The sequence below is a fragment of the Leucopleurus acutus genome (assembly GCF_964270905.1).
Source record: "Leucopleurus acutus genome assembly, chromosome: 13".
Classification (NCBI taxonomy): domain Eukaryota; kingdom Metazoa; phylum Chordata; class Mammalia; order Artiodactyla; family Delphinidae; genus Leucopleurus; species Leucopleurus acutus.
The window spans coordinates 89,680,320-89,692,885 of record NC_139155.1 but is presented as its reverse complement, the minus strand read 5'-3'; the positions used below and the strand labels follow the sequence as shown (position 1 = coordinate 89,692,885).

At 62.7% G+C, this 12,566-nt stretch overlaps 1 protein-coding gene across 2 annotated transcripts in view; it reads right to left on the bottom strand.

Annotated features, from left to right (window-relative positions):
• The window catches only part of FBRSL1 (fibrosin like 1), a gene marked incomplete at its 3' end in the record, with an annotated part of 84,864 nt that extends 77,293 nt beyond the window's left edge, over nucleotides 1-7,571 (bottom strand). For both annotated transcript variants that reach the window (XM_082852861.1, XM_082852860.1), the window contains exon 1: nucleotides 7,244-7,571. In XM_082852861.1, coding sequence (XP_082708987.1) covers nucleotides 7,244-7,522 — 279 coding nt within the window. In that variant the 5' untranslated portion in view covers nucleotides 7,523-7,571. The remainder of the gene's footprint in view (nucleotides 1-7,243) is intronic.
• Nucleotides 7,572-12,566: the final 4,995 nt, after the last annotated feature.

Below are 12,566 nucleotides of genomic sequence, written 5' to 3'. Positions count from 1 at the left end.
CTCACTAGCTTCACTGGCCACCTCAGCTGGGAAGAAGCATCCTAAACTTGCTCCTGGGTGACGGCGAGAGCTGGGCAAAGGCCCCAAGGCAGACGTTCCTGGGTGCAGGGACCGAGGTGAGGAGATGGGTAGGGCCAGGCCTCGAGGGGAACGTGGGTTCATTCCGCAGATGACAGACAGGGACCCCTAGGGGATCTGGGCCAGGCAGAGATGTGATCTCTGGAGCCAGGGGCCCCTGGCTGTATCCAGATGAGTCTATGAGCATTCCTGTCTGACAAATCCTCACTGGGGCCGCAGGCGGAGCCAGGGCTGAGGGCAGGCCAGGCAGCACGTGGGAAAAGCATCGCCTAGGGGCCTGCCAGGGTCTGAGGACCAACATGTGGGTCCAGGGCTGGGGGGCAGAAGGGACAGCTGTGGTGTGTGAGGTCAGCTGAGTGATGGGGTCGTGGCAGACCCACGGTCCCTGTGGGGATTGGCTCGTACAGAGACGGGAGCCCTGGGGCCACAAGAACACCCCACCCAAGGCTGCAGAGTATTTGCAGGGAGGGTGGCAGCTGCCAGGCACCCGAGGTGGCACAATATGTCAGACTGGGGGCGACCAGTGGGACAGGGCCAGGGGAGAGGATTCAGGACGTGGCTGATGGCCACGCAGGGCTGGAGCTCCCATGGAAGCTGGTCTGGAGGACCCACCAGGAACCTGATCCTCACAGGGTCAACTCTTGACTCAGCGTGAAACTGCGAGGCCCCTCCCTCCCAAGGACAGGAAAGGCAGGGTGGCCAGACACGCAGCCCTAGGCCAGAAAGGTGAAGCCCAGGCTGGACAGGTGGGAGCCCTGCCGCTCTCTGGTCACATGGCCTCCACCCCCAGCCCCCAAGGCGCAGCACAGACCCACGCCCTGTGCCTGGCTCCCATCCCGCGCTGCCACTTGCCAGCCCTGTAGACTCAAAAAGTGACTTAACCCCCATGCCTCAGTTTTCTCGTCTATACAATGGAACAGCAAGCACCCACTGCAAGGGCTGCTAGGAGGATGAAGTGGCCCGAGGCCCCGAAGGCCGTCGCTCCTGTTTCTGTGGCTCTCGGCATCACCACAGACGGGCGGGACTCGGGCCTCCCACTCCTTCCTGGCAGTGGTGTGTGAGTGGCGGCCCCCTGCCAGGGCCACACGTGTGCCTCGCGCAGATGGCGGCTCTGCTCACCACAGTCACCGGCTGACGCTAAGCTCTCACCAGAGAACCCTCCCTTGTCTGGGACCTGCAGGCACCTGCGGCCGGTCAGCGTGTGCTGCTCCGTGTGGCATCCAGAGGGCAGCGACCGCCCCAGGTGGCTGCTCCAAGGAAGGAGCAGAGCCGGGGCCACTGAGACGCTTCCCCAGGCCAGGCTGTGACCCGGCAGTCCCTGCCCTCACATACATTCCGCGTGCACCAGGATCCCATCAGCTCGCCCGCCACACTCACACAGAGTCCTGGTGAGCTGAATGAAGGGAGTAGCGCAGTGCGTTTTCCTTCCAGGACTACTGTGGGAAACCAGGGCACTGGAAGGTTCTCCACACCCAACTGGAGCCAAATACATCTGCCCCAAGTCCCCAAAGCACTTGATTCCATGCAGGTTTCAGATTCCAGCTCCCGAGGGAGAAAGCGACTCAGGTGACCCCAGTGACCACCCACATCCCCACCCTCACCCCAGCCGACTAGTGCCTCACCCACCTTCCCCAGGCGTCTCCACCTGAGAGCCCCACCCGTGCCGGCTCCTGCCCAGCAGCCGCCTGGCCTGCACGGCGGACGCTGTCATGACAGCCCGTGACCTCCCCCCAGCCTCCGGCGAGTCTAGTCACCTATCTGCCTGGAGCCAAGCCCGCAGCCAGCACGGGCACGGCCACTGCTTATCGATGCTTAGTGAGTCAGGAGAGAAGGACGGGTCAGAGCCCTCCCTGGTGGCCAGCGGTTGCTGCCAGAGGCCCGGCAGCCTCATGCGGGCCTGCCTTCGCCTACCTTGGGGCCACCGCTGCCTGGGCCGCAAGGAGCGAGAGCGACGAGAGACCGTCCCGAGCAGCCGTCCAGGAGAGGGAGGCTGCCAGGGCTGGATGAGGGGGGCCACGGCTCAGCTACGCAACCCACGGTGCTGAAAGCCTCTGACTGGGAGGCGGGCCGGCTGCCCAGGGGCCTCACGAGACTGCACCTGGGGACACATCCTCAGGGGCACCAGGGCCAGCAGGTACGCCAGTCACCAAGGAGGCAGAAAGGGGCTCTCGGCAGAGGAGTGCGGGCCGGCAGGCAGGCGGGCAGCACGGCCTGGGCAGCGAGACCACAGCAGGCACCTGGGCCCTGCCCCAGGTGAGTGGCAGAGGCCAGGCCAATGCTTCAGTCTCCCCATCTGCACAGGGCCCCCGTGACCATGGCTCCCCGCTCCCAGAGCTCTGCGCAGAGCACGTGAACCACACGGGTCAAGGCCAGGACGGTGGTGTCCCCCAGCGGGTGTCTCACTGCGTGCCACTGCTGTCACTCTGGCGGCCCCCAGCTCACAGTGACCCCACGCCCACGGTAGGGGTGGTTTCCAAGCGCCAGCATCCCTCCTACAGAAGGCCGACTCTGCCCGCCTGACACGCATACCCGGGCCCCCAGCCCTCCGCAGCGCAGACATGCGCACACTGCCCAGAAGCCAGGGTGGGGCAAAGGGAAAGCGGGGCGCAGCTGCCCCCGGGCCGCACCACCGGGGCAAACTCAGCTTGTGGGAAGGGGAGGCTGCAGGCTGCGGGGGCCCACGACGTTCTGCCCCAGGTGCAGCACAGCCTCCAGGCGCCCAGGAGAGGGTGGTGGTGGGGAGACGGACGTCCACCACCTTTCCTGTCGTCAGCCCCCCGCCGGCCTTCACAGCGTGGGTGGGACACACAGGGAAACCAAGGCCCAGGGGCCACAAGTGCTGTGTGTGCAAGCCCCAGCCATGGGAGCAGGGGAGTGGGCCAGCGTGCCGGAGCGCAGGAGATGGCCCTGGCCCCCTGCATGGGGCTCAAGACCCTCACCTGTGCTCAGGGGCAGGCGAGGGTAATGAGCTGAACGTCCGTCAGGACTGTGGCTGCCTCCACGCTGGGTGTCACCTCTGAGTGTTCGCTCTGTGATCCTACTGCCCGTGATGGATACGTGGTGACGCGGGGGACGCAGCTGAGCCCTCCCAGCCTGGTGCAGCCTCGGGCTCTGCAGTCTGGCGTCGATCCCCGCGGTGCTCAGAAGGGACAGCCCTTCCCTAGAGGTGGGACAGCCGGCCCGGGCCACAACGTTGCTCCTGCAGTGCAGGAAAAGGCTGCCCCTTCGATGTCACGCAGGACCACCCTCTGCCTCTTCCCATCTGCGGACTGGGACTGTGGCGGGCAGATCCTGGGCGAGGACTTGTCCGCCCGCCCAGCCTCAGTTTCCCCATCTGAAGACTAGAAGGCAGCCTGGAGGAGGTGCTCTGGCCTGGAGGCTCAGACGCTCTGCAAGCTGAAGGCTTCTCCGGCTGCTGGCTCTCCTCACAGAGCCCAATCATCTGCGTGGTCTCAGCCCTGCTTCCCCGTCAGAGGGCTGGGCTGGGCACGTGGCCCCGCAGGCAAACCAACAGCATGGGCTTCCGTCCATGGGCCGCGGGGACTACACCCCAGCTCCCTGAGCACCCAGAGCCAGCACAGACCACGTGCTCTCTGCCCCCGTGGGCCGCTGCACCCGGCGCGCAGACAGACCACCACCATTGAGCCTCCTGATGTAGCCGGGGGTAGGGGGCGTCTCGGCACCCCTCACCGACTCCCCGACCCCCCACGGGGCCAGGTCCAGATCTGATCCCACCGCTCGGCGGGCGTGAGGCTTGCCTCCCAAGCTGGAAGAGCGCCATTATTTTTAGGGGAAATGCACAGCATGCCCCTGGGCAGCCCCCCGCGTGGAGTGCAGCAGGGGCAGGGCTCCCCAGGCACGACTCCACGTGCAGCAGCTCACGTGCAGCTTTGGGGTGTGCTCTGTGCTCGTAAGAGTAACACGTGTTGGTCAGCGTGTAGGAAACAGAATTAGAGGAAGGCTGTCACCTGCGACCACAGCTAAAATGTGGGGTCTTTTCCTTTCCATCTCTATTCCCGGGTACACACCTCCCAGACATGTGTACAGATGTGGTAAATAACCTTTTCCTGCTGCACAAAAGGAGACACAAGACTGAAAGCGCGGTTACAGCTGCACAACACGCTCTGGAAAGGCCACGGGCTGGCGAGAGTGGTCACTGAAGGAGGCTGAGTTTGGACCTGACTTTTTTCAATACACCTTGTCATAAAGCTTGACTTTTGAAGCACGTCAAAGTGTTTTGCTGTTCGAAAAGCAAGTTAACAAAGAATCATATGGATGCCCAACCAGAAGAGTGGTTCTAGCGGCAAATGCTTTCTCTCCAGACCTGCAGAGACGGAGCTGAGGGCAAGGGCTGGCGGCCCTGAGGGAAAGCCCCAGGAGGCGCACAGTAGGTCTGCTGGGCACGTCCTGACTGCCTGCGAGGCGACTCCCGGGAGACCTCGGGGCCCGCACAACCTGCCCTGCGGTCGGAGGGCAGATCTGCCATAAGGAAGAAAGCTTGAGAGGACCTGGGGAGAGAACCACAGTGCAGCTCTGGCCTGCCCCCAAGGGCCTTCCCATCACCTCTGGTCAACACACTGGGAGGTGGAGACATCACAGGAATCAGAGGGACAGCAAGGGCTGTCCATCAGTCTGTCCCAAATGTCCCTGGTCAGTGAGAACAGAAGAAAGAGCCCCAGTCCTGCCCAAATCACAAGACCGCTGTCCCACTGCTACCTGCTCACTGCCCCCACACAGATAGATGCAGACTCAGAAAGCCGATGGGGACCAGGGCTCAGGTGTGAGACCCCCTGCCCAGACTGGGGCCTGCATCCTCAGGACAAAGGCAAGGAGAACTTGAGGGACACTGGCACCGCGCACAGGTCCCACCTCCTGAGCAGGGCCACATCCAACATTAGGTTATGCTCCAGGGGTGGCAGCCTGTGTCCGCATGGAGGCCAAGACGGACCCCCAAGGGCTTGGCAGAGCTCTGAGGCCAGGCAGGCTGAGGCCTCAACGCTCACGGTGCCGGGCCTCAATGTCCCCATCTGTGCCGTGGGGACACGCAGGCCTCAGAACAGCACCTGGTAGAGCACACTCATCTGCTGAGTGCTAGCTGTCCCTATCAGCCTCATTATCAACCATCTGAACTCTGGGGGAAAACCACTACACTTTAGCAAGAAATGAGGCCAAACAAGCGGGGCTGGTCTAGAAGTTATGACTCGTCCAGAAGCCCCGTACTTTCCAAGGCAGGCAGGCTCCTCCCTGGCTCAGAAGGGCAGAGAAAGGGGCACGGAGTGGCCCTGGGGTGGTGCGGCTGTGTGAACGCCGAGCAGAACGCAAGCTCAGTCTCACTATGACCCGGCCGGGCTGGCCTGAGCCTGCAGAAGTCCCCTAAAGCCGAGGCTGCACCTTCCGGCCCCTGATGCAGAAGGGGTGCAGCCAGAGCCACTGCAGGCGGCGTGTGGACCCGACAGGTGCGCCGAGTGACCTGGGCGCAGCTGTCCTGAACCTCAGCTTCTCCTCTCACTGGTTCATTCCACAAACACGTATGGGGCACTAGGACCCCACAGGGGACACACACACACACACACACACACACACACACAGACATGGGGCCTGCTCTCTTTCAGCTACAAGTTCTGGCGGGGAGAGCATCACAACAGAGCAGACGGCTTCGGAAAGAGTGCTAACTGACAGCAGAGCAAGTTTGTGAAATAAGACGGGGAGATGGACAGCTGGGGGGAAAGGCACGCTGCTTCAGGCCATGCCCGGAGAGGGCCTCTCAGAGTGACATTTGCGTCTGAGACAAGAAGGCGCCAAACAACCCAGGCAGAGGGAACTGCAAGTACGGAGGCCCTGAGGCAAAACCCGAAAGGGGCTGATATGCCGGTGTGAGAGGATGGCAGGTGGCAGAGGCCAGCTGATGGGACGCAGGGCTTTGGAGGCCGCAGCAGAGGTTTTGTCTTTTCCCCACGGGGCAGAGCGGGTACACTTCTGGAAGGTGGGTGGTGTATCCCCTCTCAGAGGCCGCAGGGCAGGACCTGGCTTGTACAAAGGCAGAAAACTCAGCCCTGGGACCTCCCCTGCCCAGTACGGAGCCAAGGCACGTGCCACCACACCCCACCAAAGCGCGTTCGCTGAGGACCCCTAGGCCCAGGAGCCATCTCAGGCCTCCCAGATGTGCACAACAGACGATCCTGACACAGGTGCCCCACCTCTGTGCATCCATGTGCCCAGACAAGAAGGGGCAAACCTGTCCCTGGGCCACCTCTCCCTGGCTGCCAGCACCTGACCCTGAGGCTCTCTACGGACCCGGGGCACCCCTGGGAGGGGGCTCACTGCAGAGACCTGCACTGTGGGGACTTCCCTTCCCCCAAAGCTCAGCCTCTGTGACTGGTGAGTCCTAGGCCACTGGCCCCCAACCCCCAGGAAAAGGGGAGCTGTTAACTGAGCGGTCCCTGGGGCCCCAAACCCAGCGGGTGCTGGTCCCCCAAAATAAGTGCTTCCTGGGACCCCTGGAGGGTGCAGGGGCGGGCTGGCTGGGGCTCACGGGACTCCGCAGCCAGGCGGCATTCCTACCCAGGCCCAATCGGTCCATTTGCCAACTCTGACAGCATCCATTTCCTTCTCCACTCACTTGGTTCCAGGCGAGAAGGGAAGCATTTGCTCAACAAATATTGTCCATGATACCTCAACCAGACAAACAACTTTTTTTTTGCCATCCTATTAACCACGCAGCAAACAGCGGTCGCAGAGAGGGGGATAAAACATGACCCTCCCTCTCCCTGTCTAAACAGAAACCTCAAGGAGGAGAGGAACAGGAGGAATTCCCCATGTATCCATTTTATCACGGCCTGCACCAAGTCCAGCAGTGTCCACCTCCCTAGCACATCCTGAACCGAATCAAGTGACATTTTGGCAACAGAAACACGATTGAAAAAAGACCGGCTGAGTAGCCAGACAGCCCCCAGTTCGGACAGTGCAATTTAGAGATTTTTCCCCCCAGCACCTCAAGACACAAACACACCTGCACCCAATGCACGTTGCCGGGTCCTCCAGGAGCAACCCGCCGGGCGCGCGGGGCCCACGCAGCCCGGGGAGCCCTAAGGGGTGGGTGTGCCCATGCCCCAGGGGCTTCCCGCTCGCGACCCCGCGGCAGCATGCTCGCGGGGGGACCACCTACCTCCAAGGCCTCCAGCGTGCTGAAGCTGGCGATGGCGAAGCCATCGATGACCTCTTCCTCCTGCGAGCTGGACTCGCGGCGGCGGCGGCGCGGGGGGCGCGCGGCGGCGGCGCGGGGCGGGGGCGCGCGGGGCAGGCCCGTGTTCTCCTTGCCGGGCCCGGGCTCGGGCTCGTCCCCCGACGACGCGCTCTGGTCGCGGGCGTCGCGGGCCGCCTCCCGGCGCCGGCCGCGGTCCCGCTGCGCGCGCGAGCGCCGGCTCTGGCGGACCTTGGCCTCCATGGCGCGCGGTGACCTTGCGGCCGCGCCGTCGGGCTCCCGCTCCGCTGCCGCTGCGCTACGCGGCACCGCCGGGCTCGGTGCGGACCGCGCCGACTCCGGCCGTGGGCGGCGGCGGGCAGCGGGCCGGGCCAGACATGCCGCGCGGGTGGCCTCAGCCCCGGGCCCGGCGCGGCCTGGGCGCCTCGGCGCGGGAGGCCGCGCGCATCGGCGGGGCGGCCGGCGCTCAGCGGCCGTCGGCCGCGGACCCGGGGGCACGCCCCATGCGCGACTGGCGGCGGGCGGCTGGCGGCGGGCGAAGGCTGGGCGGAGGCCCGGTGGGCGGGCGGGGCGCGGACCGGGGCTGAGGCGCCTGGGCTCGTGAGGCGGCGGTGGCAGCGGCGCCCCGAGCGGATAACAACTGACGTACTTCCGCCAGGCAGCCGGCGCCAGAGGAAGTGGGCGCTTCAGCAGGGCCGACACGAGCCCCGCCCCGCCCTGGCCCCGTCCTGGCCCCGCCCCCCATGGCCCCGCCCAGGCCGCGTTCTGCCCCTCGGCCTTGCCCCACCGCCCCGCCTCCGGCCCCGCCCCGCCCGAGCCGCGCTCCGCCCCGCCCTCATCCCGCCCCTCGGGGAAGGCAGCCGGGAGGCCGACCCGCTTCCCGCCCCTCCGCTCGCACCTGGGCAGGCGTCCCCGAAAGTGAGAGGTGTGGGGAGTTGGATCGCTGCCCGCTGTTTCAGTTGCAGGGTGGGGGGGGCGTCTTTGCGCCTCCCCAGGCGCAGCCTCGTTCCGAAGAATCTTTAAATGGGAGCGCATGAGCAGAAAAGTGGGGGCCTCTCCACGCTCACCGTCACCCCCTTCCGCCCCCGCCCCCGCAGGGTGAGCATGGATGAGGCGTCCTCGTCCCAGCCCTGATGCGAGGGCCGAGGGTGGGGCGTCCTCGCCGCCACTCCTGATACAGGGGAGGGTAAGGGTCTTACTCTGCTTGTGGAGGGGCACAGACCACCTCCGCCCCGAGTGGGGGCGTGTGAAAGTCGGGTGACAGTTTCTCGGCCCCTCACTACCCTGCGCCCCAGTCCAGGACTTCTTCACGTGTCTCCTGCCCCTGTTCCCCCGGGAGCTTCCTGCAGGCTGGTCTTGCCCCTCCACGGCTTCCCCGTGCTCCCCACCGGCCCCTGCCCAGGCACCCCAACCTCTGGGTTCTAGTCTGGGAAGGGGGAGTTCTACACGAAGTGCAGCCCCTCTCCCTTCTCCTGGGTCAAGTTCCCCACCTCACCCCTCTGGGTGGGAGGCCCCGGGCGTGCCTGGTTGGCACAGAGACAGCAATTTGGGGTGCAGGGGCTGCTCCCCATCCAGGGCTGCACCAGGGCAGGAACGGATGAGAAAGGGCAGCCTGAGAGTTGAAAGCTAGGTCTAGGAGGACCTTCCTCTTTCACGCATGGAGACTGGTGAGGACCGACTGCAGGTCGGGAGGGGCCAGCTGTCTTCCTCAAATCTTAAGGTCATCGATTCATTTAGCACACATTTACCAAATGCCCTCCATCCCAGCGCTGTTTGTGATGCAGTAGTCGATGAGACAGATGGCCCTTTTAGAAGTGAGAGAGCATGAACGCAGCCAAATAACGTAATACGGAAGGGCAACCTGAAGAAAACTGACAGGGAAGTGTCACAGGAAGTGCGCATGGGGTGGTCCCGGAAGGCCTCTGAGGAGTGGCAATTCGAGCTGGACCCACCAGATGAGAGGGGGCCAGCCAGCAGCCAGCCCAGGGCCCCAGCGTGCGCAGGGCAGGGAGCTGTGTGGTCTGGGTTGTCACAGGCTGTTGGCAGGGTTGTCCCTGGGGGCGGCTGGGAAGGCTGCTCTGCACACTTCTGGATACGGGGGTGGTGGGGAGCTCAGACCTCCAGACCAACCTCCAGTCCTCCCAGGCCCATCCTGCCAGGCTCCCTCTGCTCTGGGCCCTCCCCCCAGCCTCTCCTAGCCTCTCTGGGGTGGGGGCAGGGTCCCCCTCCCCCTCTTCCCATTCCAGATTTTGTTATAACTCTGACTTCCCCCAGCAGCTTATCCCTTTTGATTTTTAAGAGCCTTGTTAGGAGCGCAGAGAACTTTCTCTGCATTCGTCCTCCCCTAATTCCCCTCTGAGGCCAGAAGGCCAGAAAATCTGTGCTGGGGGGTGGTCCCAGGGGAAATCTTTTGGGTTTCATTTGGATCTAGGCCCTTGGGCCTGCCTGCCCATCCCCAGAGGGGTCTCCAGGCCCCATACCTGCTCCGGAGGCCTCAGAGACCTGCAGCCTGGGCTGCTGAACTGACCTTGGGGACTGTAGGGGCTTCCTACGGGCCCTTCCTTGTCACCCCTTCCCCACCCTCCTAGAGCAATGCCTGGGAAGGTCCAGCTTCTAGTGTTGAAATTTTCAAGTGTAGAAATGACTGTGTCTGCTCATCTGTTCTTGAAGACGCTTGGATGTGCGTTCAGGGTGAAGGATGGGGTCTCTGTAGATGCCCTGTGGGAACTCCTCTCTGAGTTTCTTAGCTCTCCTGGGGAGCACCCGCTCCCCCCCAAGGTGTTTCCCTCCCTCGATTCATTTCCAGGTGGCTGGCCAGCGCCTTAGGGACCAGCTGCCACCATCTCCTCAGGATTCTGGGCCCAGGGAACCTCCCCTCTGGAGAGGGGCAGGGTGGGGCGATCTGAGGCCGAAGCCTACTTGCCTGCCTTGTGCTCATTTCCCCCCGCTATGCACATGGTGACAGGATGGCTGGGTGCCCTTCCCAGGGCTCTGAACCTGCCCGCAGGGTCTGCGGGAGCCCCCGCCCCCTGCTGGTGTAAGGGGTGGCAGGGCCCCCGTGTCTCTTCTTTGACCTGTTCACTTGCACACACATTTCCTCTCTTCTTGCTGGAGAGACATGGGGGGTGGCTTTGGAGTGCGGACACCAACAGTGGCTAAGGGGTAGCTTCTACACCATGCTAGTGATGGGAACTTTCTAGATCTATGCTGTCCAGTCCAGTAGCCACCAGCCATACAAGGCTCTTGAGCCCTTGAGATGTGGCTCATGCAACTGAAGAACTGAACTGTACATTTTATTCATTAACTTTAATCTGAAATGAAACAGCCCCTTGTGGCTGGTGGCTACTCTGCTGGGCAGGGCAGATCTAGGACCTGGGCTCCAACCTCAGCTTCTGTCATCGGACTGTGGGCAGATGGTCTAACTTCTCTGCACAGTTGTCCCTTCCATAAACCCTGGGTGGGGGCGTGATGACGATGCTCCCTGTGGTGGGTGGTCTGAGCTTCACCTGGAGTGACACGGGGGCAGGAGGCTTGTTACCGTACCAGAGACTCAGCTGGTCCTGGAGATTTGCCTTTCCAACAAGCGGGGCTGCGGGTCTGGGGACCACAGTTTGTGCGCCCCTCTTGTTCATGTGAGAAAGGGCTTCTTCGCCTCTTGCTGCGCCTCCCCTGAGAGATGCGCCCCTCAGGACCTGGCTCATGATGACCTTGATTTCCTCCCTCTTCTCTGCCTTCCCACAAGCTCCCTCCAGGCCCCTGGGGCTCAGCTTTCTGGTCTGCAGCCAGGCCAGGTCTCTCCTGCCTCATCCCATCCCTGAGGACTCATCCCTCTCAGTCCAACAGGGGAAAGGGGACCCTCCCCAAGGGCAGGACGCTGCCAGAGAGAAGCCCCCCATCCCACCCCCAGGCTGCTAGCCCATTGTCGTGAGGCCAGAAGCCCGGCCTTCCCCTGGGCCCATCTCCAGAGCCAGGCCCTCGCCCGGTCACCACACACAGCAGAGCGCCCTCCCCAGCAGAGCTCTGAGAGGCACCGCTGAAAGTTATTTGCTTCCAGGGTGGCCTGTCAGCCCCATCAGTCTCCGCTGTTTGGCTTTGTCTTAGAGTCACTGCTTTTCTGTCAGGCTCTGAGCAGAGGTAATTGGTGTGGAATTGTATTCAGAATTCAGTTTGCCCTCACAGGGCCGCTTCAGGCCCTATAAATCATCAGAGTCAGCTGCTCCTTTGGGGTTCAAACATACTTTTCGCTTGTAGGGTGACAGCCAGAAAATGAGTTCCTGCTAACAGGCCAGCCCCTGCTGCCCCGTCTGTGAACAGCTGTTTGCTCCAGCATGGTGAGAGATGTTGTTGGTTTCCGCCTTCCCAGTATCCATTCCACCTCCTTCCGGCAAGCGTGCCTCCATAGCCTCCTTCCATGGGTGCAGTCTGGGAGGGGTGGACAGCTCACTGCACGCTCCCCCCTCTCCTAGCCCAGGAAGGGGCAGGTGTCCTAGTTCCTGCCATATTAATGCTGTGTGACAGACAGCCCCTGGAATCTCTGTGACTTGGAACATAACTCTCTTTCTTGCTGGTGGGTCTGCAGGTTCCTGGAGGGGCTCAGCTTCAGACTGTGGGTCAAGTTCAGGTCTGTTTCAAGGGTCTCTCTCTGGGGCCCAGGCTGCAAGACGTGAGCTACCTGAGGCATTTTCTTTGCAAAACTCATGGGGCCAAGCCACACTGCACAGGCACTTTGAAAGTCTATGTTTAAGCCTCATCATGTCTGCTCACGTCCTGTCCAAAGCAAGTCTTTCAGCCAAGACTGCCACCCATGGGGCAGGAAGTTGAGGCCGCCGCTCCAGTGTGGGGAGGGGAGGGTGGTGCTGTATTCTCGTGTGTGTGTGTGTGTGTGTGTGTGTGTGTGTGTGTGTGTGTGTGTGTGTGTGTGTGTGTGTGTGTGTGGCCCTGCTACGGGAAGGAAGTAGAGATTTGGGGACCATATTCCCATTTGTCACAACAGGGGCCCAGGCTACGCCAATCCAATGGCCTCTGCCTGAAATTAGACTCTGTCCTGTTTTTTTGGCCACGCTGCAAGGCTTGTGGGATCCTAGTTACCCCACAAGGGATGGAACCTGCGCCCCTTGCAGTGGAAGCGCAGAGTCCTAACCACTGGACCGCCAGGGGATTCCCTAGAATCTGTTTTGACCAGGTTATCCAGGGGATTGGAATTTGGGTGTGCTCATCCCAAGTGCGCCCGCCAACTCATTCCTGCTGCTTAGGACCTGCTCTGTGCTTGGGCTCTGAGCCACTGCTG